General features: G+C 34.0%; 1 protein-coding gene across 3 annotated transcripts in view; it reads left to right on the forward strand.

The window, feature by feature from the left end:
* CDK17 (cyclin dependent kinase 17) overlaps positions 1–18,772 on the forward strand; it is a 109,913-nt gene extending 91,141 nt beyond the window's left edge. Inside the window, exons 6-17 of one of the 3 annotated variants that reach the window (XM_004748493.3) lie at positions 1,271–1,327; positions 2,389–2,503; positions 3,232–3,326; positions 3,579–3,641; positions 4,632–4,755; positions 8,578–8,698; positions 10,776–10,873; positions 11,526–11,631; positions 13,752–13,794; positions 14,760–14,850; positions 16,421–16,498; positions 16,671–18,772. In XM_004748493.3, coding sequence (XP_004748550.1) covers positions 1,271–1,327; positions 2,389–2,503; positions 3,232–3,326; positions 3,579–3,641; positions 4,632–4,755; positions 8,578–8,698; positions 10,776–10,873; positions 11,526–11,631; positions 13,752–13,794; positions 14,760–14,850; positions 16,421–16,498; positions 16,671–16,678 — 999 coding nt within the window. In that variant the 3' untranslated portion in view covers positions 16,679–18,772. Of the gene's footprint in view, positions 1–1,270; positions 1,328–2,388; positions 2,504–3,231; positions 3,327–3,578; positions 3,642–4,631; positions 4,756–8,577; positions 8,699–10,775; positions 10,874–11,525; positions 11,632–13,751; positions 13,795–14,759; positions 14,851–16,420 lie in introns of all 3 variants that reach the window. The other 2 variants (XM_004748492.3, XM_045084811.1) reach the window with 2 other exon arrangements.
* The last annotated feature ends 5,897 nt before the right edge of the window (positions 18,773–24,669 follow it).

The raw sequence follows: 24,669 nt of genomic DNA on the forward strand, positions 1-24,669 counted from the left end.
CAACTTTGGGCAATTTACCCTACCAACATGGTAAGTGATGTTAAGTCAAATTGTCAAGTACTGTTTTTTTTTATTCAACACCTGTGGAAAAATTGCATATTTGAACCTTTAGAATTGGACTAAAACATAGTATTTAAGGACCCAGTGTTATTTATACAACTTTGAAAGCCGAGATTGTGTATAAAAAAACATTGTTTCCTTTCACTGGCTATTTTTTTAAAGGGCGTGACACCATTCTCAATGAGAAGTGAATCTTTAGACTATTGCCTTTTCTAGGACCTACAAAGGAGTAAGAGAAAGCAATTTTAAGAAAATTCTTAATTTATCTGTTGCTGCTTTCTCAATCCCTAAGTTTTCGTCTCTGTATTTTTTTCTTTTTCCTTAAATTTTTTTGTTGAGGCTTTTTGTTTTTAGTTTTTAAATGCTAAGTTTCCATTACATATTTGGGTGTATTCCATCTACTTCGTTTATTGACTCCATACAGAAATGAGGCAAACAAGCTCAAGGTTTAAAAGCAGTGGTTTTACAAACTTATATTTAAGGACTTTTTGAGAAAGAGTAGGGGTGTCAGATTTAGATTTAACTACTTCTGCGTTAGTTTCCTGATCCATAATGGAGTGTGACTGGCACTTGTCTTTTTCATTGCATTTTGGTTAGAAAATCTGAAACAAGTAGTATTTTGCTGTTTGCAGGCTTTCCTAGGGAAGTCAAAGATTAGTGAAGGAAAATATATAGGAAAATTACTTACTTTGCAGTTTTGCTAAAAAGGAAATCATGTAGTTGTCTTTTATAAAGTTCTTTAGTATCTTAAAATGCTGGTGGTATCTTAAATCTCAGGGCCTTAAATGAAAACATTTTTTTCTTAGCAGAATGTTAACCAATCTATATAAAAAGATGATGTTTTTAAAATTGGGTACTTTGATGTTTTAGAACCCTTGAATGTTCAACATTGGATGTATTTTAAAACTTGACAGATGTTAACAATTTAATTATAATCAGATTTTTCTATTTCAAGACACTCTTTAGATCAGGAAAGTTTCAGAAGTTGAGGAAGAGGAGTGCCTGGTTGGCTCAGTTGGTAGGTCATGTGACTCTTGGTCTTGGGAGTCATGAGTTCAAGCCCCATGTTTGGTGTGGAGCTTACCTTAGAAGAATAATAAAAATAAAGTACACTCTTTTTTAAAAAGAAAAAGGATGATATTAAAAAAAAATCGAGGAAGGGACAGATTGAAATTTTAAGAATACTAAATTTATAATTGTTTGCTTTCAGTCAGAAATTGGGTTTGGAAAAATGGAAACCTATATCAAATTGGAAAAGCTTGGAGAGGTAAGCAAATATTTATTTCAATAATATAAAACACCTTTTTTTTTTTCTTGTTCATTATCCGAAGTCCACAGTCAGTCCACAGACTTTTACAACCGGGGGGGCGGGGGCGGGGGCGCGGATATAAGCACTGTTGTCTTGTACAGAAAAGGCCACAGAATGTTAGAAGGAAGAAAACCTTCAATTCTTGAAATTATGGCATCAATTTGAAAGGAAATGAGGTTTTTTTTTTTTTTTTTAGTTTGTAATCTTTTATTGAAGCAATAAAAGCTTTCTTGGTAACAAAATAGGCATCTATCTGTTAGCCTCCTGGTAGTCTGCCGTCTGTGCTGTCATATGGAAAATTAAATGAGTTCAAACCTGTGAGAAGTCAAAATTTTATTTCTAAAGATGAAGACACATCTTACTGAAAGTTAAGGAAATTTTTGGCTAAGAAGACCTTGGTTTTCTTGAACTTGATACTAGTCCTGACTAATTTCGAAGTGGTCTTCCCCCCCAGGGTGAGAAAGGGCCAGGCAGAAGATAATGGAATTAGCTAATAGGGAAGCATAAGAGAATTTGTGGGCTATCTTGGCAATGATAGAAAAAATCTCCTGTAGAATATATTTGGATATACTTGTTCTTTAAAGGAGAGAAAGGAGAGTGAATGTATGCAAATTCTGAGAATTCTGAGATCTGATTAAATTTTTCTAATTTAACATGTCAGTTACATTTTCAGTTTTCAGTTAATATGCTCAATTAGTTGCCTCAAAGTCCACATACCACTGCAGGTAAAGTATCTTTGATTCTAAAGCTACTGATCCAGTTACTAATCAGATATTCTCTCTAGGTTTTCATACCTTGAGGCACTCCATAGGGTTCTAAGAATATGAAAGCTCTGCATATGGTACTGAAAGTCCTCTTAGCTATAAGAAAACCAAGTCAAGACATTGTAGAGTTTTCCTTGCAAAATGGACTTTAACCTATGATTACAAATTGGGAATTTAGTTAGGGCTCTTTATTGTATAGGTGCTATAGATGGACTCAGGATATTTTGATGTGTCTTTCAAAAATATATTTTACAGGGTACATATGCGACAGTATATAAAGGAAGAAGTAAATTGACAGAGAATTTGGTCGCATTAAAAGAGATCCGGTTGGAACATGAAGAAGGTGCACCCTGCACGGCTATAAGAGAAGGTAAAATTTGATCTTTGTGAGCAAAATGAATAAAAGAATTTATATAGAATGTTTTAAAACCAAAGCTGCATATCAAGAGTTTTGTTTGTTTTTTTTTTTGTAAGTAGAAAGAGCTCAGACATAGATAACTGGGAGATATATTTAGACATTTAAAAAGCTAATATTTAAAGTCAAAATATTTAACAGTATTTTTTATTATCATACAGTGAGATACTATGAAGTCATTAAAAATTACTGTCCTGGATAAGTATTTGACATTGGGAAATGTTATGTATTATCAATGGGGTAAGGAAACTATAAATTAATAAACACAGAAAGTAAATACCAGGATACCATTTTTTTTTTTTAAGCTAGATTATCTAGAAAATGGCTTGAAGCAACTCATAAGCAGTTTGGAGGGATCCTAACCTACATCTAAATTAATCTTATATGTCTCAATAAGTTAATATTTGAGGAAAAAACAGAAGATATTATGGAGAATATTATTGTAACATTGGGAACAGTTTGAAGTATTAAAAATAAACCCAAAGCCATAAAATGAAAGATAAAAAAATGATTCTGTTAAAATTTATACTATACTATAGGTAGTATAATTTATACTATAGATTGCATTGGTGAAGTTTTATTTTACACTTAAGAGAATCTTAAACTCCGTTCTTATGTTAAACTTCAGATTTTTATAGTATGGCTACCACAGACTGAGTAATTGACTTTTTTTTTTTTTGCAGTTTCACTATTAAAGGATCTAAAACATGCAAATATAGTAACCTTACATGACATTGTTCATACAGATAAATCTTTGACTCTGGTCTTTGAGTATCTGGTAAGCATTTAACGAAAATTCAGTATGTACTTTTACAATAATAAGACATAGGAAATTGAGTTAACAGCTCCAGGGCATAGCTGTTGAATTATTGATAATTAATTTTGTGTTGCACATAATTGAATTATGTGTTGCACATTTAATATCTTTACTCAAAGGAAAAAACACTTTTAAAAATTAAATAGTATTGAGTAAATCAGCCATGCCTTCTGAGAAGTACGTATCACATAGTAAAGTACTGTATTTTTTCAGGATAAAGACCTAAAACAGTACATGGACGACTGTGGAAACATCATGAGTATGCACAATGTAAAGGTATGTTTTAGTGTGTCATTTTAAATAGCCCTTATATTTTTCAAACATAGAAAGTAACAGGAATATATAGAAATAGTAATTTTAGAGTTTTCAAAACATGCAAATATGTAGTGTGTGGAAACTGCTGCTTAGAATTTCTTCAGGCCTGTTGTTCAGCTTCCTGCCCTGGCTTGTTAATGTCCTAATGCTCTATTTTTCACCTACAAGTAAACTGGAGATACATTCTTGAATCCTCTGTACTTGAAGCTCTTTGTTGTCAACTCCATAGAATTGAAGACCTTCTGTGTTCCACATCCCTTTTTCTACCAAAAAAAAAGTCTACCATTAGCTTTATTGGAATTGCTTTTTTCAGAGAGTCATTCAGAGCTCTACAGTGCTAATTCCCTTTTCTGAATCATAGCAGATTTTGAAGGCTGTGTAGGAGGTGCAGAAAGTAAAGTACCCAGAGGGTGGGTGATAGAAGCTGGTTTAGGTTATTTTTATAGCACGTAATTTGCCAGAGCTATGCAGCACCATTCTCTTTGACACCTCAGAATCTTTATAAAACCACCAATTCCAATGCCTTATTTTAACAACACTGTCCCAGATCAGGTTTTTTTTGGTGGGGGGTGGGGGGGAGATGTTGGTTAGTTGTTTTGCCAGAATATCATAAATTATAAGCCTTAGTAGGCTATAAACTTATGAGGATATATTTATTTTAAATCATTTGCTATAACAAATGGACTATTACTATACAAAGTTTCATTTCATTTTATTTTCAGTGTTTATTTTTGTAGAAATTGTCAGACTAGAAAAATAGATAGATGCTTCAAATAGAATAATAAATTGTAAAATTTGGAGAACAACTATATAAGGAAAGGCTTTGTACTTAAGGATGCAGGTTTTTTTCTTTGACTCTTCTAGGCCAGTTGCTTTTTGTTTACCATAACATGCTTACTAAAGTGTATCTTATTACTTGTAAGACTGATTTCTATTCATTTGTTTCTGTAGCTGTTTTTATACCAAATTCTACGTGGTTTGGCATATTGCCACAGAAGAAAGGTATTACACCGAGACTTGAAACCACAGAATCTACTCATTAATGAAAAAGGAGAATTAAAGCTAGCAGATTTTGGTATGGATGTGTGAGATATTTGTAAATCGTTCCAAGTGGTTACATTTATAAGAACAACTGTTGACACTGTGTGATTTCTTTTATGTGGTTTGGAAATTCTGTAGGCCACTGAGTAAGATGCTTGATAAAACTTTGGTGGGTGAGTTATGTTCATGATGCCAGAAGGCACTAATTCCCAAGTATGGTCTTTAGACCCCTAAGCATCCTGACACCCTTTCAGGGCATCTCCAAAGGTGCATATTACCAAAATTATACTAAATGTTTACTTGACTTTTTCACTGTGTTAATATTTGCAGCGATGGTCCAAAAGCAGTAAGGGGTAAAGCTACTGGTAGGTAACGTTAGTATAAATTAAGCACCAAATTGTACTTAGTAGTCATTGTGTTCTTCACCACTGTATACACTTGGAGGAAAAAAGTGTCAGTTACATATAAAATGGTATTTGATGAAGCAGTAAAACCCATTAAGTTTATTAAATTTCCATCTTTAAGTACATGTCTTTTTAGTATTTTATGTGATGAAATGAGACGTATACGTAAAACCCATCTACTACACATGGTAATACTATGGTTCTCTCAAGGAATAGTGCTTGTGTGAGTGCAAACTGAACTAACTTTTTTTTTTTTAAGACTTGACAAAAATGACTGATGGACAAACTGGGGTCTCAGACTTAGGTATATTTGGTACACATTTTCTTGGAAATGAAGTGAGCCTGTCACTTCAAGGAAAAGAACTGAAAGTATTTCTTGCCAATAGGAAGGTTTGAGTTTTCAAGCAAAAATCAGGTTTTGGAAATTTGAATCTGCCCCTTTGAGCTCAGTATTTTCCCCTTACTTGAAGAGTTTACTAGTGAGATCAGTGGTGATACTAACAAATACGGTCTTTTTGTTATGTTTAGAAATCTGTAAGCATTTGGAATATCTGTATAACATAGGGAATCAATATTTCCCAAATGACTAGTACTTACATGATATTATAGAATCATGCTTGGGTAAAAGATTCACTTAAAGTGCAAGATAGACCAATGAATTTGAATGAAACGGTATGAGAAGTTTACTAATATAATTTCAGTTGCCACATAATCTTTAAGAAATTAAAATTGGTGTAGTTTCAGAGAATATGCAGTTTTCAGAAAAGGCTGTTTAAATTCTCTTCCTCTTTCTAGCTTCATGCCTGTGTGATCTGTGTGAGATCTGCTTCTCTTCGTATATATAATTCAGTCAAGGCAGCATTATCACAACAGATTGAATGCAAAAGCAGTTGTGAGAATATAAGAGTCTTCTTTTAAAATAGACTGCAAAAATATGAATAAGACCATTTGTACTAATTTTTATTTTCCTTTAGAAAAAATCTTTTTCATAAAAATTCATGTCAATATATAATTGGTGATTTTAAATGAAAGCTGTTTGGGTCCTCAATAATTTTAAATCTTAATAAAAGGGGTCCCAAGACTAAACAGTATAAATGCCACTACTGAAAGGTTGTTTCTTTAATATGCTTGCCACCAAGACTTTGTATTTGTGTGCTTATTAACTAATTAATGCTGTTTATCTGTCTTTTTAGGTAACCCGATTTTAATGAGATTACATGTTCTTTTTGCTTCTAGGAAGTAAATTTTTTTATATTGAAGAAACTATAGTAATTTTTGTTTTTAGGGTTTTTTTAAAAATATTCTACATTTTGAGAGTTACAGTACTGTAATAGAACATGGTCTTAAAAAGCCTGTGCCGTTTTCACAATTAGCACCTAATCTTTTTTCGTAAGTGGTAATAGTAGTTTTACTTATGGAATATTGTATTACATTTAAAAATATAAGTGTTTCAAGTATTGCTTGGTTAATAACATTAAAAATTCACTAGGTGGTGAATTTGTTCAGGAAATTCCTAACTTTTACTCATTTAACTTTACTGTTTGAAAGTATGCTATAAAGTAGCATATTTGCATATGTTGATGTATATTATATAGTCTTTTGAGCACAGTTGATGTTGTTATTTTCCTTGTAGTTTTTATTTTCTTTATTTCGTTCTGTGTTTTTATTTTTGGCTTGGTTTTGTTTTGTTTGCTGAGCTGCATTTACTACTGCTCCTTATTCCTTAATCCTAAAATGAATAGCAGTGATAGAGAAACCCTGTTTGCCTATTAGAAATGCAAAATTTTACTTTTTGGAGGGAATGCTCTGAGTGCTTTAAATTTTGCTTCTAACAAAGCAAGCCAAGCAAATCTTAACTTTTACAAGCCACCGAGTAATTCTGATTATTCCATGAGATAGTACAATCAGTTTCAACTCTGCTTTTAGTTATTTATTTTTTATTGGTTACATAGTAAATATACTTGACCGCAAGTAATGGAGGGTCATATAACTTTGAGTATTTTATTGTAAATTGTTCTTGATCTCTATGAAAATTTTATCCTTTTTGCTATGATTGATGAAATTCAGATCTAGGGAAGTACTAATATAGACAAACATTTTCATTAATAATAGAAAATGGCTTCTGTAAATATACTTTATCACAGTTAATTTGGTTTGGAAGAGATTATTTCATTTCATATCAATATTGAAATTCTAATTGTGAACTAGGAGTCTGTTTGAACAAGCACCCTAGTTCAGAATGTCTCAGGAGCAAGAGAGTAAGGTACTGTGAAAACTGTAACTTGTAGTTGCTTTGATGCTATGCTTATTTGTTATAGAATAAGCAAATTTGTGGCCTTGTCTTTTGTTCCCACATAACCCACTGTTAATATCAGGAAGAGATATTAGAAAGCTGTCCACATCTTGCTACCAAAGTTGGTAGGAAAATAATTTGTTGAACTTATTTTACCAAGTTGGGTTGGTAGAGTAAGACTTGTAATTAAATAAGATAGTGTCAGCATTGTTCCAGTTACACTCCTTAGCTGTTATACTAAACAAAAATAGTATGAGTGCTGCCTAACTATTTAAATTTCTGGTTTTGAGTGCCTTTATCCAGTTTAATAAAGTAATTATTCTTTAATGATATTTTTATATGTAATATTTTAATCAAATATTAAAAGTTATACATAACAAATCACAGTCTAAAAATGAATTATTCCTTGTTATTTGAAATAGGCTATATGTTAGAATAAATTCATATTCAGGTATCTTTCATAGTTACTTCTTCAGGCGATCAGAATTTGGAGGCTTAAAGGTAGTAAAAACAACTCTCACATCAGTGGCTCAAGAGATAAAGTTGTAACTCTTTGCCTTTATTTCTAGATAATCAGTGAATTCCATTTTAAATTGGCAAAGGAATGGCATATGGTTTTCATCAGTTAGCCAAACGCAGTGTGGTCCGTTTTATTTAAAATCATTCTTAAATATAGCTTAAAGTACACAATAGCAGTGTAATTTAGTCTAAGAAAACTAAAATTGTTATAACAAATGAAAGTTGGAATCAGGTTAAAAACAGGTAACAGAAGCCTGTAGGTATAAGAAGTAAAACTCTTTATCTCTGTCTCATTGGCCTATTTGGCATTAATTTAAGTTCTACTTGGAAATAATTTTGGCACCATGATTCATAGAAGGCAAGTATCTTAAGTTTAGATTAACCCAGGCACTATATCAGGTATAGTCACATGCATACAAATAAAAATAGTCTCTGATTGTGGAATTGTTATTATTTAATTACATAAGGATTTGCTTACACAAAACCATGCATATTCGGAAAAAATTCATAAAACTGATTTTTTAAACTTTAGGAAACTAGACAGCTGTCTCAAACATCCTTTTGACTGAAGTCATGGTAAAGATATGGGTTGGAAAGTCCATTATAGACATTTTTAAATTATTTTCTTTTCCCTATGAAGGGCTAGCCAGAGCCAAGTCAGTTCCCACAAAGACCTACTCCAATGAAGTCGTCACACTGTGGTACCGGCCACCTGATGTGCTTCTCGGTTCCTCAGAGTACTCAACACAGATTGACATGTGGTAAATACATGCAGATGTTATTGCCATTTGAAAGAATGTAGCCATTAACATAGGGCATGTTAATAGATATTTGACTTTTAAGGAGATATTACTTTAAAGAGTGACAATATAAGCAATAATTAAAAGTTTTGACACATGAGTAAGATTACCTAGGTTTACCAGTTCTGCCACTTACAACTATATAATAATCTTACTCAAATTACTGGACTTGCCTCAGTTTCCTCATTTAAGGAAATGGGAATAATAACAATAACTACTTTAAAAGGCTGTTCTGTGGATAATATTAAGACCAAATGAGATAATACATATAAAGCATTTAGAAGAATGCTTTATATGTAGTTTAAACTAAAACTAAATTGTAGTTTAAACTAAAACTATCCTTACCATTTAATATTCATAAAAATCCACTTGGCCTTAAATTGATCTAAGAATAATAAAATATTGTAGCTATCTTCCTCTTATCCCACTCTGATCATGACATTTCTTTACTCAAATACCTTTGCTGCCTCCCCATTTTTTACGTATAGAGTAAGGTGTATAATTCATCAATCTGATACTTAATGATCTCCGTAAGACGTCTCTAAACTATCTTTTTCAACTTATATTAGACTGTTCGTCTATATGAATACTCCCTCAGAAATAACCTGGGCTTTCCCACCTTTGCACTTACATTCATACCAGTCCACCCTTCCGGAATACCTGCTGTGCATCTCTGTGCCTGAACCTTAAAAACGCAGCTTTTCATAAATCCTTCCTGAATACAACCTAGCATCCAATGACAAATCCCTTGCTCTGAAATGTGGTTGGATTTATTGACTAACGCAATGATAAGTCATATGCTTCCTTCTGTTGTCTTACATTGAACAATTATATATAATTTTATATAACATCTTAAACTTATTTTTTAAATTGTGGTAAAATATACATAAAATAAAATTTACCATCTTAACCCATTTTAGTTGTATAGTTCTTTGGCATTAAGTACGTTCACATTGTTGTGCAACCTTACACTCCAGAAATTTTTTTCATCTTGCGAAACTGAGACTCCGTACCCATTAGGCAACTCCCCATTTCCTCCTCCCTCCAGCCATGGGCAACCACCATTCTACTTTCTGTCTCTGTGAATTTGACATTTCTAAGCACCTAATAGGGGAAAAATGATATAGCATTTGTCCTTTTGTGACTAGTTTATTTCACATAACATAATTGTCTTCAAGTTTCATCCATGTTGTAGAGATATTTGACTTTAAGACTGAATAATCATGATACATGAATGCTACATTTTGTTTATCCATTTGTTGGTGGACATATGGGCTATTTCTACCTTTTGGCTATTATGAGTAATGTTGCTATGAACATGAGTGACAAATATGTCTTTGAGACTTTTTCAGGTCTTTTGCTATTTACTTAGGAGTAGAATTCCTGGATCATATAGTAATTCTATTTTAAATTATTTCGAGGGACAGCCATACTGTTTTACATAGTGGCTCCATCATTGTAACTTTTTGTATACCGTTTTAATATGTAAAATTTTACATACAGTGTTTAGATTGTGAGTCCTTTAACAGAAGGGACTATGTATTAAAGGTATTGACATGGATTCTAGAAGATAGTGTTCATCCACTGAATCCCCATTCATTTTTTTCCCTTCTCTCACACACATACATACTCGCCATCCTGGCACCTGAATGTTCTACCTCTGCTCCTGCATAGAGGTATCTTGAATCATATGATTCTCCCTATCCCTGCTGCCTACTATCTAATACGTAATGGGCATTAAATCACTATTAGCGATGTTTTTCTTCAAGGGTCAGGCAGAAGAGAACTGGACATTTTAAGGCAGGACAGAGGAGGGGAAATGGAGGAATGGACAAAGCAATATAGAAGTTGAGACAAAAAGGCTACATTAACAAATTAACTTAGTTCGAGCTGAAAAAAATCTCTCTGTGGGAGGTTTTCTAGCTGGCTAATACAAAATTGTCCATCTCCAGAGGCAGTCTTAAGGAAAAGATAATTTTCTTCATAATATGTAAATGGATTGCTTATTTATTTCCTTTTTTTATGATATCTCTTAAAGGGGTGTTGGTTGCATTTTCTTTGAAATGGCTTCTGGAAGACCTCTGTTTCCAGGCTCAACGGTGGAAGATGAACTGCACTTGATTTTCCGACTGCTCGGTAATTGAAATATTTTCTCAGTAATTTGTTTCCTTCATTTGTGGCTAGCTAGATAAGACTATATATTTTTAAAAATTTTTAAAAGTTTGGTACTGAGACTAGGATAGCTGTCACAAGAATTATAATTAGTTAGGGCACCTGACTGTCTCTGTCAGTAGAACATGGGACTCTTAATCTCTGGGTTGTGAGTTCAAGCCCCATGGTGGGTGTAGAGACTGCTTAAAAATAAAATCTTTAAAAAAAAAAAAAAAAAAAACTGATTACGGAGAAAAGACTTATAATCAGCGTAATTATAGAGGCTTCTGTGGAACTTCTCCTTTTCATTTACTAAGTTCTGCCTTTGCATTAAAAATTGTATGCAAGAACAGAGAAGAGAAATACTATAAAATTGATCTTTAGCTTATTAGGAAGTATTTCTAGGTTAGGTATCAATTAGGCATCATCATTTTTATGGCATCATTGCATAGTCCCCAAAAAAGTCAATATGTGTTTACTATCTCTGTCATTTTGCTTTCAGTTGAAATAGTCAAATCAGCTACTAAATGTAAATTGTTCTTTAAGATACTTTCTTAGTTCTGCTTATTTATATATATTTGTGTATATATAAATTTTTATATATTTACAAATAGAAATTTATTTTTTTTTAATTCAGGAACACCATCTCAGGAAACTTGGCCAGGTGTTTCTTCAAATGATGAGTTCAAGAACTACAACTTTCCAAAATACAAACCACAGCCTCTGATTAACCATGCACCCAGGTATTTTTTTTCTTTTTCTTTAAGTTAAAGGGGGAAAACCCTCATTATTCTTTCCAGTTTCTTGAAGCATTAGCCACAGTAAGGATTCAGGGAAAAATATATAATACACATAGAGTTCTTAGATATTTTAGGATCTAATTTAAATGAATTTCTTCCTTTTGTCAGATTAATTTTATAATTCAGAGACCAGGGTACATAACTCACAGAATTGAGCTATAAATAAAATGAATATAGAACATCCATATTAGAATTCTAGAGTTTATGTAGATTATTCAGCTTGTCAGAAAGAAGACATTGGTCAATGCTGTATTCAGTACCATGAAGACCATGATGGAATTTTTGTTTTGCTTCCTACAGAATTATTCTGTATTTTCTTTAAAAACCTAAGTGTTAGAAGTGAAATCTTGACTCTGACCCAAGATAACCCATCAGTATTTGGCCAGTGTTAATGACATGATTTGTATTTGAGGGATGTAAATTCTCTGACCCCTCACATCCCTAATGGTGGCCATTTCATTAAAGTTTCTCAAATCTACCCCCAGATCCGTTTAAAACCCCCATTAAAATTTCAGTCAGAACATTTCTGCTTATAGAATTATTATATTTTCAATAAGTAACAAAGAATAACTAACCCCCCCCTTTTTTTTTCTTTTTAAAGATTTTATGTTTTTATTTGACAGAGAGAAATCACAAGTAGATGGAGAGGTAGGCAGAGAGAGAGAGAGGGAAGCAGGCTCCCTGCTGAGCAGAAAGCCCGATGCGGGACTCGATCCCAGGACCCTGAGATCATGACCTGAGCCAAAGGCAGCGGCTTAACCCACTGAGCCACCCAGGAGCCCCAATAACTAACCCCTTTGACTGTGTTTTTTTATGATCCCTTAAAAAAATAGAGTATACCCAAATAAGGTCATACATACCAAATAAGGTCAATCTCTGTTTTAATCAAAAGCCATTCATATTGCTCATGATGTAACACACTTGGCTCTAGTTCCATTTATTCTCAAGCTAGAGAGAGTAGAAAAAACAGTTCTGATACCAAAAATATTTTTCAAGTATTTATGTGAATTGATGTTCTTATTGTTACTATAGCAACTAATAACATTCTAAGTAGACTTTCTTAGGAAGAATAACACTATGTGCGGGGCTTTTTGTGCATATCTCTTCCTTCTAAGTAGCATAAATCCTATTTTTGTCATTTATATAATGCATGCTATTGTAGTGTCCAGTGCAGAAAGTTGAAGCTGTTCTTTAAAGCAGATTCTCTGTGACCTTAGCCCCTAGTTTGTCTATGTCCAAGGAGTTCTGGATATTTGTCAGAAGGCAAACCACTAGAATTAAAAGAGTCTGGAGAATGTCTAGGCCACAGCATCCACAGTACCCACTAAGAGCACTTGGGAAATATTTCTTTATTCATAATTGTGCTTTTTCCCAGTGAAAGGCATGCAAAATAGAACCTGTGATTTCTGATCAAGAGGTTATCCCTTTAAAATAGTCCCTAAGTCCTCTACTACTTATTATATTGATTTCATCACTATAATTCTTTATCTTTATTGACTACCTCATTGATTTTGTAGCCCTAATTTTTAATTAAGTTTTATGATGTCATTGTGGCATATTTAAATTGAACTTTATAGGTTCTAGTACCCAGTTCTCAGTAGACTACCCTATAAAAATGTACTGAATGAATCATCTGTTTTTATGGTGAACCACAGTGATACATTTGGAGTCACTTGTCTCTCTGTTTTCACCTATACAGTAAGAAAATGATGCTTTTATATCTTGCCTATAGTGGAACACTATGAAATTGATACACTTAACTTAAGCTTTTGTGATAATAGGGATTATGTTGAGACGGATGGTGATTTTAAAAAATTATTTTAATTATATAATTTGTTCTTCATTATTGAAAATTTGAGTTGAAGCCCAGTTTTTAAGAAACAAGTGGCAAGATAAGTCTTCTAAGGATAAAACAGATTTGAGTCTATTTGAAAGTAGTAAGAGTGGCTGTTTTAGAGCACTTGAAGTTAGCAGATTAAAACCTTGGAAAATAGTTTTATTTGAAAAGTTACTATTGGCTAAGATAAAAGAATAAATTGCTACTTGTTTTTTGTTGTTTCTAGATTAGACTCTGAGGGAATCGAGCTAATAACAAAGTTTCTTCAGGTAAGTTACATCTTTGTAATCATTAAACCTCAGTTTCTCTGCATCCATAGAATGGGGTCAATAAGTATTTGTCATGACCATTAAATAAGATTATTTATGGTAGTATCTGGTATGCTTAAGGCATATGCTTAAGTAGAATTATAATAATAATAAATGATGGCTTCTTTTAATGTGTATGGGTCTCTTGTTGTGACCCAAAACAGTCTGAGGTAGTCCCCTCCTGGCATTGATCAACTATGTCAAGGCCATGTTCTCTGTAATTCATATTATCTTATGTTCTTTTTCTTTATACTTACAGTCTTCTAGGCTGCTGGACCTACAAATACCATTCATATCCTCTATTCAAAGCAGTAAGAAGAGAGGATAAGGGTGTCAGCCATAATAGTCCATTTGTATCTGGAAAGCAAAGGCTTTTCCAGAACCCCTGCAAAGCTTCTTCCCAAGTCTCATTGGCCAGAACATTAATTGTAAGAGAGACTGGGAATTGGGGAGCAAGATTATCATAGTTAGCCTAAATTTAAAACAGTCATCATTCATGATTGATCTGCTGGATTTGGAAGCATGGACACCTTAAACAAATCTAGATTATCTCATCAAAGAAAAAAGGGAAATGAGTATCCAATAGGTAATTTAATAATACGTCATAAAAGTATTGGATATATTTCCAATGATCCTTTGGTGTTCATGAGGAAAAGGAACAGCAAAGGTGAGATTTTTAAATTTTTTTATCACTTCAGAAAATACAGGTAATCTAAATTTTTAGTGAAGATCCAACTTCATCTTGGAAATTTGGAACTGAGATACAGTCTTTACTACATAATCTCAGTAACAACTCACATTAGTGTGTGTCTGGTGTACTCCAAATTGATTCTGAAAAAGCAGTCATTGTAGTTCTAAATGCTAATCTGCCTCCCTTCATATGTGTAGAGAAAACATTAATGAAGCAGTTCTTTGCTTTTTCACAGTACGAATCTAAGAAAAGGATTTCAGCAGAAGAGGCCATGAAACATGTATACTTTCGAAGTCTGGGACCAAGAATACATACTTTACCTGAAAGTAAGAGAAATTCTAAAGTCCTCTTGCCCCCTCATTTTCATTTGTTCAATGTTAGGGGTAGAAGAGATTGTTGTTGGTTTTTAAGCATAAGATTTTAGTCTTTTTGTAAACAGATCAGAATTCCTTGAAGAGAAGTGTCTTATTTGCATATGTTTTTATTTGTTTGTTTGTTTTTTTTTTTTTTTTTTTTTAAGACTTACTTAATTTAGAGAGAGTGAGTGAGTGAGAACGTGCCCCTGCGAATAAGGGGGAGGGGGAGAAGGAGTCTTGAAGCAGACTGCCCGCTGAGCTCGGATGTGGGACTGGAGTGGGGCTTGACCCCACAACCCATGAGAACTTGACCTAAGCTGAAACCAAGAGTCAGACACCCAACCGTCCGAGCCACCCAGGCACCACCCCATTAACTTGTTTCTTTTAACACTAAGCACGTTGCCACTACTCTGTAAGAAATCATTAGTACTTAGGTATGGGTTATTAATCTTACCGGACTTAAATTGGAAAATGCCATCTGATGATAGACATTGTCATTAGGCCCATTCTGGATTGCTTTGATTCAGTTTCTAAAAATGGTTTCAGGCAAAGAGTAATGAAGCATAGCCGAAACATAAAATTGTTTTCTTGTGAACGTATTTTCTTTTGAAGATATAAAGATGATTTTTCTTTGCTATGGTCACTCTGACTTTACTATCCTCATGACAGTGGTGAGTATATTGTCAGTCACTAAAAGAGCTGATTTCTCATGCCTGAGTTAACTGCTTCGTTTCACTTATAACCTCCTTTTCAAAGATTACTCCAACATTTTACTTTAAAACCGAGTAAAGTAAATGGGGAGTTAGGATATTTAGGAAGTGAGATTCCAAAAGCTTTCATTAATTTCCCATTCTGATTTATAACTCAAGAATATTGATTCATTGAGTTTTGCTAATTGGAATCAATACTTAAGATTTCTCACTTAGAAATTATATGGATATTTTTTAATGGAAGATTACCTCTCTGGCAGAGATGGAAAGGAGAAAGATGAAATACAAGTGTTTTTTAAGATGGTATTTGCGTTTCATTACTTAGTGCCCAGTTTGATAGTTTGAGGTGGCCAGTTAGGGTTGTATGGAACCCTCCTGTTGTTTTTTTCTGAAAGTCTGTCATTATGTTGACGCCCTGATACCTTCGTGCCATTATAGGGAGAAAGATATAGGACAGAGAGAGTAAAAATCAAGAAATACCTTTTGATTAGGTCTCCCAACCCCAGTAAGTCCTATAAAGAGAGCGTATATTCTCTGTATGTACATATTTGAGAAGAAACATATTAGAAGCATTATTGACAGGTCTTTTTATTTCAGACCTACAGAGTTGGAGAGAAAATGTTCTGAGGGGAGATTATTTCGTTTGGTTTTCTTCTCAAAACATTGGCACAAAGGGGAAAATAGTTCAGGAGTGCCGTAACCTTGTAAATGTATAATAAATGTTTCATGTTGAATCAATGTACATTTTTAAACATTCTTTGTGTAGTTGGGTTATATTTGTTTTAATAATGTTAGACCTTCACCTGATAATTTTTGTCTATACATTTTAGGTGTATCAATATTCAGTTTGAAAGAGATTCAGTTGCAAAAGGACCCGGGTTTTCGAAATTCTTCTTATCCAGAGACAGGTGTGTTTGTCATAAACCATTTCACGTGTCGATCATGAAATTTTGCGTGGAACCAAGTTTTTGGTTTATAAATTGATCGGTAAAATTATTGATGTAAAAACTAATGTACAGTGCATTCCACAACTGTATGTTTAGCATTGCACGTACTCACTTTTCTGTATGATGTGGGCAGCTCAGTAATTCTTCAGAGAGAAATCTGACTCACTCAAGTCAGGGATCCTGAAAGCTGCAGATGGCACAAAGACCTTTTACAAGTGGCCTGGCTTGATCACTTCACACGCCATCCCTGGCACCTGAGGCAGAAGACACATCTTGTGCTTCCCTAGTCTTCAGGTTCATCACTTCGAAGCATAGAAGCTGTAGACTGACCCCATCAACAAAAGGGTCATTTAAGACAGTGCTGATCACTCTTATCGTGGAACATTAGTTTTGCTGGTGGGAACATTAGCTTCCTAGAGTCACCAAATACTGTATGTGGGATAAAACTGAACCTTGAACTGCCTCATAAAATGACTTTATATTTTAGGACATGGGAAGAACAGAAGACAGAGCATGCTCTTTTAAGTCTGATAAAATGATTTCAAGCCCAGCCCCCAGCCCTTCTTATCAATCAAGGACTCAGATCTGAAGGCAATTATTTCTTTTGGTGGACTTGGAATCTCCGTTTGTCTACACTGTCCTCTTCACAGTGGAGTCTTTTTATTTCAGACCTACAGATTGTTTTTATATTTGTTGTCACAGTGTGACAATTTTTTTGTACAGTTGGTTTTAAGGTCTTCTCTGCCATTAGAGCCAGTAGGTTACAGCTGTTGATGTAACTGTAGCTGCAATTTTTGTGCAGGACTGAGAAACACAGTGCATTATTTATTGCGGAATCATTGCTGCTAAATAACTACTGTCTGTTTATTTAACACAACAGTTAAATGCCTGAAGAAGTTGCAGTGGCTTTATTAGATGTGAATGCATCTGTTTCTCCTCATGAATTGTTTTACTGCTGCATTTCTTGTTTGTTTTTAAAATTAAACTGCAGTGTTTCCTGGAATGTAAATTTAGCTTTGCTTAACAGTACAATAAGTGAGCCATCTTGAACACTCTAAGTTCATGCTATATAATTTTTTATTGAACATCCGCAAGTAGAGTAGCTAAGAAATTGATGAGCACATTATGTTTAGGAAAGCATGTGATGCAGAAGTTGATTCAAGCAAGTGAATACCTTACTTTCTGGGGATCTCACATTAGATACCAGTAAATTAAAGCACTGAAATTATTTATTTTTACCTATCCTCATTTTAGATAATATTTACTGCATATTATTGGATATGTGTATACTAATACACTTACCTATTTTCCATTGTGCTTTAATTTAGTTAAAACTAAACCATACAAGTCCAGTGAAATATGTGAGGTCTTGTTTTCATCTTAAATACGATTATTTTATTAGAAGGGATGATACTTTTTTGGGGAGCCATTTATTTCCTTTGGGGGGGTGCTCTGTGTGTATTTGTATGTTTTAATAACATTCACTTGGAATCAGCTAAAAGCTGTAATATGTCTTTGAAATGAGCCATGATAAATACAAATGAGAGAAAAAAGAACTTAGAGGATTGTTTTAAAGCATTGTAAGTATTAATGTGTTTATCAGAGATAGTAAATATTACAGTTTCAATTATGCATCTCTTTGAACATCATAAACACACCTTGGTGTTGGTAAGTGTTTTAAGCATTTGTGTTAACTTTTAAGGACATTTGTTTATTTAGTGCATCTTACAAACTAAAAATCTTAATTGGTATATTTTGAAATGGTCATGTAAATTTTTGGCTTATATATCATGAAAAATAATCATAACTTAATTTTTTTTTCCTGATATTCACTGTAAAACATTCAGGGGTCCTACCATTTCTGTTCAGGAAATCTTGTAGTTTATTGCTATTTAACAGTATTAAGTGAACTTTTGTATATTTCATTTTAACTTTATTTGTGAATAGTGATTGTGGCATGTTTGGGTGTTATTTTAATATTTCATGATACAGAAATTTTAATTTTTAAAATAATTTTCTGGAAGAAACAGATTCATGTATAATGGTGAATATTAGACCACTACTGCTTTTCACATTTGTAAATTGGTTTTATGTTAAACCCTGTAGCCTAACAAACTGCTGTTATTTCTAACTGACAGACATGTATTAATATTGTACTTTGAAGGTTATATATATTATGTGGAAATTCCTCCATTTTGTTTTGAAATTTATAACAAGATCTTCATGTTGTTAAAATGTGGTTTTGTTGAGTCACAGTTCTTTCTGGGGGGAAGAAGGCTATGCAAAATGGGATCATTTTCCTTTATGGTTTCATTTTTAAGATCATGAAGTCTCAACTTGCCAGTTTCGATATTTAATTTATATTTGTGCTGGACATTCATTTAGTAATCTTTACTGTAAATTTATAGGATAGTACTCAATTATAAAGCTGTGAGATTTTTCATTTCATAGGTTATATAAATGATACTTTACAAATTTCATATAGTTATCCATAAGTTTGATATTCTTACATATAAAAGGTGAAGAAATACATCCAGTAGTTATATAAAATTCTTCTTCCTAGGAAGTCCTAGGGATGGTTCTTCATTTTATTAAGGAATTTGATTTTTTTTTTTGATACTTGAGCACCACCATTCAGATCCTGAAAACTTTGCAGTGAAGAGAATTGAATCTCAGAAATTTTGAACCTTGAACACTTATGATTCATCTTAAACTGACATGGTTTGAAAGGTAAGAGAGGTTACCTTTTTTGTTTTCCTTCCAAGTGATGTTGTTAACACACATTTTTTGTTTTCCTTCCAAGTGATGTTGTTAACACACATAGTTGTTAACACACATGTAGGTGTATAGAAGTGGCTCCATTCTATCTGATGCTTTATTACACTTGGAATACTACTTGTTAACATGTTACAATAATCTGTCTTTTGGATCCAGGAAAATTCATGAAGTTGTTTTGGGTCTTCTGTTTTTATGGTTTTGTTTTGTTTTAATTTGCCATTTTTACCCATTGTAAGTATTCAGTTTAGTGGCATTAGAGTTCTGTATAGCAATTACCATATCTTTGTCCAGAATTTTTCATCTCCAAACAAACGCTATACCCATTAAGAAATCCTCCTTCATTTCCCCCTCCCCACAGCCCCTGGTAACCTCTAATGTGTAGGCATAATTCATTTTACTGTGCCATACTTCATTGTGCTTTGCAGATACTGCATTATTTTTTTAAGATTTTATTTATTTGACAGAGAGAGAGATCACAAGTAGGCAGAGAGGCAGGCGCAGAGAGAGGGGGAAGCAGACTCCCCACCAAGCAGAGAACCTGATGTAGGGCTCAATCCCAGGACCCTGAGAATCATGACCTGGGCTGAAGGCAGAGGTTTAACCCACTGAGTCACCCAGGTGCCCTAGATACGGCATTTTTTAATAAATTGAAGGTTTGTGGCAACCCTGCTGGAACCATTTTCCAACTGCATTTGCTCACATTTTGGCAATTCTCACAGTACTTAAGATTCTGTTATTATATTTATTATGGTGGTTTGTGATTAATGATCCTTTGTATTACCAGTGTAATTGTTTTAGGGGTGCCAAAGATCGCACCCATGCAAGACAGTGAGCTTAATGGATAAATGTTGTGTGTGCTCTGACTGTTATACCAACAGGCTATTCCCCTATCTCTCTCTCTCTCCTCAGGCCTCTCTATTCCCTGAGATGTAGTACTAAAATTAGGCCAATTAATAACCCTAAAGTTAAAGTGGCCTGTAATTGTTCAAGTGAAAGGAAGAGTCACACATTTCTGTGTTTAGATTAAAGCTAGAAATAATTTAAGCTTAGTCAGGAAGGCATGTCAAAAGCCAACATAGGCTGAAAGGTAGGCCTCTTGCTCCAGTTAGCCACGCTGTGAATGCAAAAGAACAGTTCTTGAAGGAAATTGAAAGAGCTACTCCAGTGAACACATAAATGATAAAATGAAAGAGCCTTATTGCTGATGCAGAATAAGTTTTATTGGTGTGGGTAAGTCAAATCAACTAAAAACGCCCTTAAGCCAAAACCTAATCCAGAGCAAAGCCCTCTCTCTCTCCAGTTCTGTGAAGGCTGAGAGGTGAAGAAGCTGCGGAAGAAAAGTTTGAAGCTAAGAGAGGTTGATTCCTGAGGTTAAAGGAAAGAAGATGTCTGCATAACATAAAAGAGCAAGATGAAGCAGCAAGTTATCCAAAAGATCTAGCTAAGATAATTAATGAAAGTGGCTACATTAAACAGATTTTCAATATAGGCAAAATGGCTTTCTCTTGGAAGAAGATGCCATCAGGTCTCTCAGCTAGAAAGGAGAAGTCAGTTCCTGGCTTCAGAGTTTCAAAAGATTGAATGGGATGCCCAGATGGCTCAGTTGGTTGAGCATCTGACTCTTGGTTTTTGGTTTAGATCATGATCTCAGGGTTGTGGGATCAAGCCCTGCCTTGGGCTCCACACTTGAAGAGTCTACTTCTCTCCCTCTCTCCCTCTGTCTCTCTCTCTCCCCCTTCCCTGCTCTCTGAAATAAATAAATCTTAAAAAAAAAAAAAAAAAAAAGACTGACTTATTAGAGACTAATGCAGCTGATGACTGTAAGTTGAAGCCAGTGCTCATTGACCATACTGAAAATCCTTAAGAATTATGCTAAATCTACTCCCCCTGTGCTCTGTCGATGAAACAACAAAGCCTGGATGACAGCAAATCTCTTTATAGCATGATTTACTGAATATTTAAAGCCTACTGTTCAGGGAAAAAGGTTTGCAAAGTATTATTGGTCACTGACAATGCACCTAATCACCCAGGAGCACTCAAGGAGATGGACAGCTAAAATTCATCTTGTTTTCATGCCTGCTAACCCAACATCTGCTCTGGAGCCCATAGATCAAGGAGAAGTTTTGACTTTAAAGCCTTACTCTTTAAGAAATACATCTTGTAAAGCTATAGCTGCCATAGTAGTGATTCCTCTGATAGATCTGGGCAAAGTAAAATGAAAGCCTTCTGGAAAGGATTCACCATTCTGGGTGCCATTGAGAACATGGAGGGAACATTCGTGGGAAGAGGTCAAAATATCAACATTAACAGGAGTTTGGAAGAAGCTGATTCCAAGACTTCAGCAGAAGAAGTAATTGCAGATGTGGTGTATAGCAAGAGAACTAGAACTAGAATTACAAGTGGGGCTGGAAGATGTGACTGAATTGCTGCAATTTCATGATAAAACTTTAATGATCAAGAAGTTGTCTCTTATGGATGAGCAAAGTTGTCTCTTGAGGTGGAATCTACTCCTGGTGAAGATGCTATGAAGATTGTTGAAATGACAGCAAAGGATTTAGACTATCACATAAATAAACTTAGTTGATAAAGCAATATTGAGGTTTAAGATGACTCCAATTTTGAAAGAAGTTCTGTGAGTAAACTGCTATCAAATAACAGCATGAAAAGACTCTTCCATCCTTTCCGCAGACTTCATTGTCTTATTTTAAGAAATTGCCACAGCCACTCCAGCCTTTAGCAGCTATCAGCCTGATCAGTCAGCAGCTATCAATATCAAGGCAAGACCCTTCAGCAGCAAAAGGACACACTTGAAAGTTCAGATGGGTTAGCATTTTTTAACAATAAAGTGTTTAACAAATGTATGTATTTTTTTTTTAGAAGTAATTGCACATTTACAAGACTGCAGTGTAGTATCAACATAATTTTTATATATGTACTGAGAAACCAAAAAATTCATTTGACTCGCTTTATTATGGTATTTGCTTTATTGCAATGGTCTGGAACCAAACCAGCAGTATCTCCAAGGTAGGCCTGTAATTTTTCTTTTAAGTTTTATTTTGATTTATTTACTTCAGCATATCTCTGCGCCCAACATGGGGCTTGGAATCACAACCCTGAGATCAAGAGTCACATCCCCTCCCAACTGAGCCAGCCAGGTACCCCTGGTATGCCTCTATTTCTTATGTCTGAATTTGCCTATTGTAGATATTTCATGTAAATAGAGTCTTACCATAATTGTCCTTGGGTGTCTGGCTTTTTTCATTCACTTAGAAGGATGTTTTCAAGTTTCATGTCTGTTGTAGCATGTATCAGAATTTTACTTACTTTCATGGCTGAATAATACTCTTCAAATGTATATTTCATTTAAACATTTATCTGTTGATTTCACATGAACTTTTTTGGCTTTTGCGAATAATGCTGCCGTGAACTTGGGTATACAAGCATCTATTTGGGTCCTTGTTTTCAATTCTTTGAGGAGTTGAATTGTTGAGTCATTTAGTAATTCTATGTTTACCTTTTTGAGGAACCGTCAAATGATGATCCATGGTAACTGCACCATTTTACATTCCCAGTAGTAAAGTATGAGAGTTCTAATTTCTCATCCTTGCCAACACTTATTTTCCTTTTTTAAAAAAAATATATCCATTATAATACATATGACATGGTATCTCTTTGTGGTTTTGATTTGCATTTCCCTAGTGAGTAGTTTATTGAATATCTTTTTAATATGCTTATTGGCCATTTGTACGTCTAGTTTGGAGAAGTATCTATTCAAGTCCTTTCCCCATTTTTGAACTGTTCTTGCTGAGTTTAAACTGTAGTTCTTTACATATTCTACTTTTTCTTTAAGATTCATTTTAGAAAGGCATGCAGGAATGGGGTGGGGGAAGGGCAGAGGGAGAGGGAGAGAATCCCAAACCTGCTGAGCACAGATCCCCATGAGAGGCTCAATCTTATGACCGTGACATGACCTTAGCTGAAATCAAGAGTCAGATGCTTAACCGACTGAGCCACCAAGGTTCTCCTCTTCATATATTCTAGATATTAGATGCATATGAGGTATATGACTTGCAGTTACTTTTTCTATTCTGTGGGTTGTCTTTTACTTTCTTGATGGTGTCCTTTTAATACATAAAGTTGCTCATTTTAATGACATCCAACATCATTTTTTTTTCTTTAACTTCTGGTCTTGGTGGCATATTTAAGAAACTAGTGCCAAATTTAAGATCATGAATATTTTCTGCTGTTCTAAGAGTTTTATACTTACAGTTAGGGCTTTGATCAGTCTTGAGTTAATTTTTGTATATGGTGTAAAGTAAGGATCTAATTTCATTCCTCTGCATGTGAATGTCTAGTTTTCCCAGCACTATTTGTTAAAAAGACTGCCCTTTTCCCCTTAAATGGTCTTGGCACCCTTGTTGCAAATCAGTTGGCCATACATGTAAGAGTTAATTTGGGGGCTCTCGATTCTATTTTATTGGTCTACAACTCTGTCATTCTGCCACTACCACAATGTTTTGATTTCTTACTTGTAGCTTTCTAAGTGTTGAAATCAAGAAGTGAGTCTTCCAACTTTGTCCTTTTTCAGGATTGTTTTGGCTATTCAGGGTCCCTTGAAATTGCATTTAAATTTTACGATGGGGTTGTCTTATTTCTTAGGAAATATGCCATTAGGATTGTGATAGGAATTGCATTGAATCTGTAGATCCTTTGCTACTATTGGGATTTCCAGTCCATGAATGCAGGATAGCTTGAATTTTTTTAAGCAATGTTTTATAGTTTTTCAGTGTATAAGTTTTATGCCTCCTTGATAAAATTCATTCTTATTTTATTCCTTTTGATGTTATTCTAGGTGGAATTATTATTTTTTGAGTTTTTCATTTGCTAATATGTAGAAATTGAAATGATTTTTGTGCTGATTTTGTATCTTACAATTTTGCTGACTTTATTAACTTTTTTGTGGATTCTTTAAGGTTTTCTGCATATAAGACCATGCCATCTATGAATAGAGATAGCTTTACTTCCTTTATAATTTGAATTTCTTTTATTTTTTTTGACTGATTACTTTGTTTAGGACTCTCAGTCCCATGTTAAAGTAGAATTGGCAATATGCTCTTTATGTTAGGGAAAACACTTTCAATCTTTCACCACTGAGTATGATATTAGTTGCAGCTAAAAGAATAAATGATATTTTGTTTCTTTTCTTCCTCCTTACCTACGCCTATTTCAATATAAAATGATTGGTAGACCTTAAGACTTAAAAGATCAGAGGACCACTTTTCAAACCAGTTTTCCCCCCACCCCCTTCCCTAAGTCAACCTCAGTAATTCTGTTTGTTTCCTTAAATATCTCTT

Source organism: Mustela putorius, unplaced genomic scaffold (assembly GCF_011764305.1).
Source record: "Mustela putorius furo isolate JIRA1106 unplaced genomic scaffold, ASM1176430v1.1 tig00000788_pilon_pilon_pilon, whole genome shotgun sequence".
NCBI classification, from domain to species: domain Eukaryota; kingdom Metazoa; phylum Chordata; class Mammalia; order Carnivora; family Mustelidae; genus Mustela; species Mustela putorius.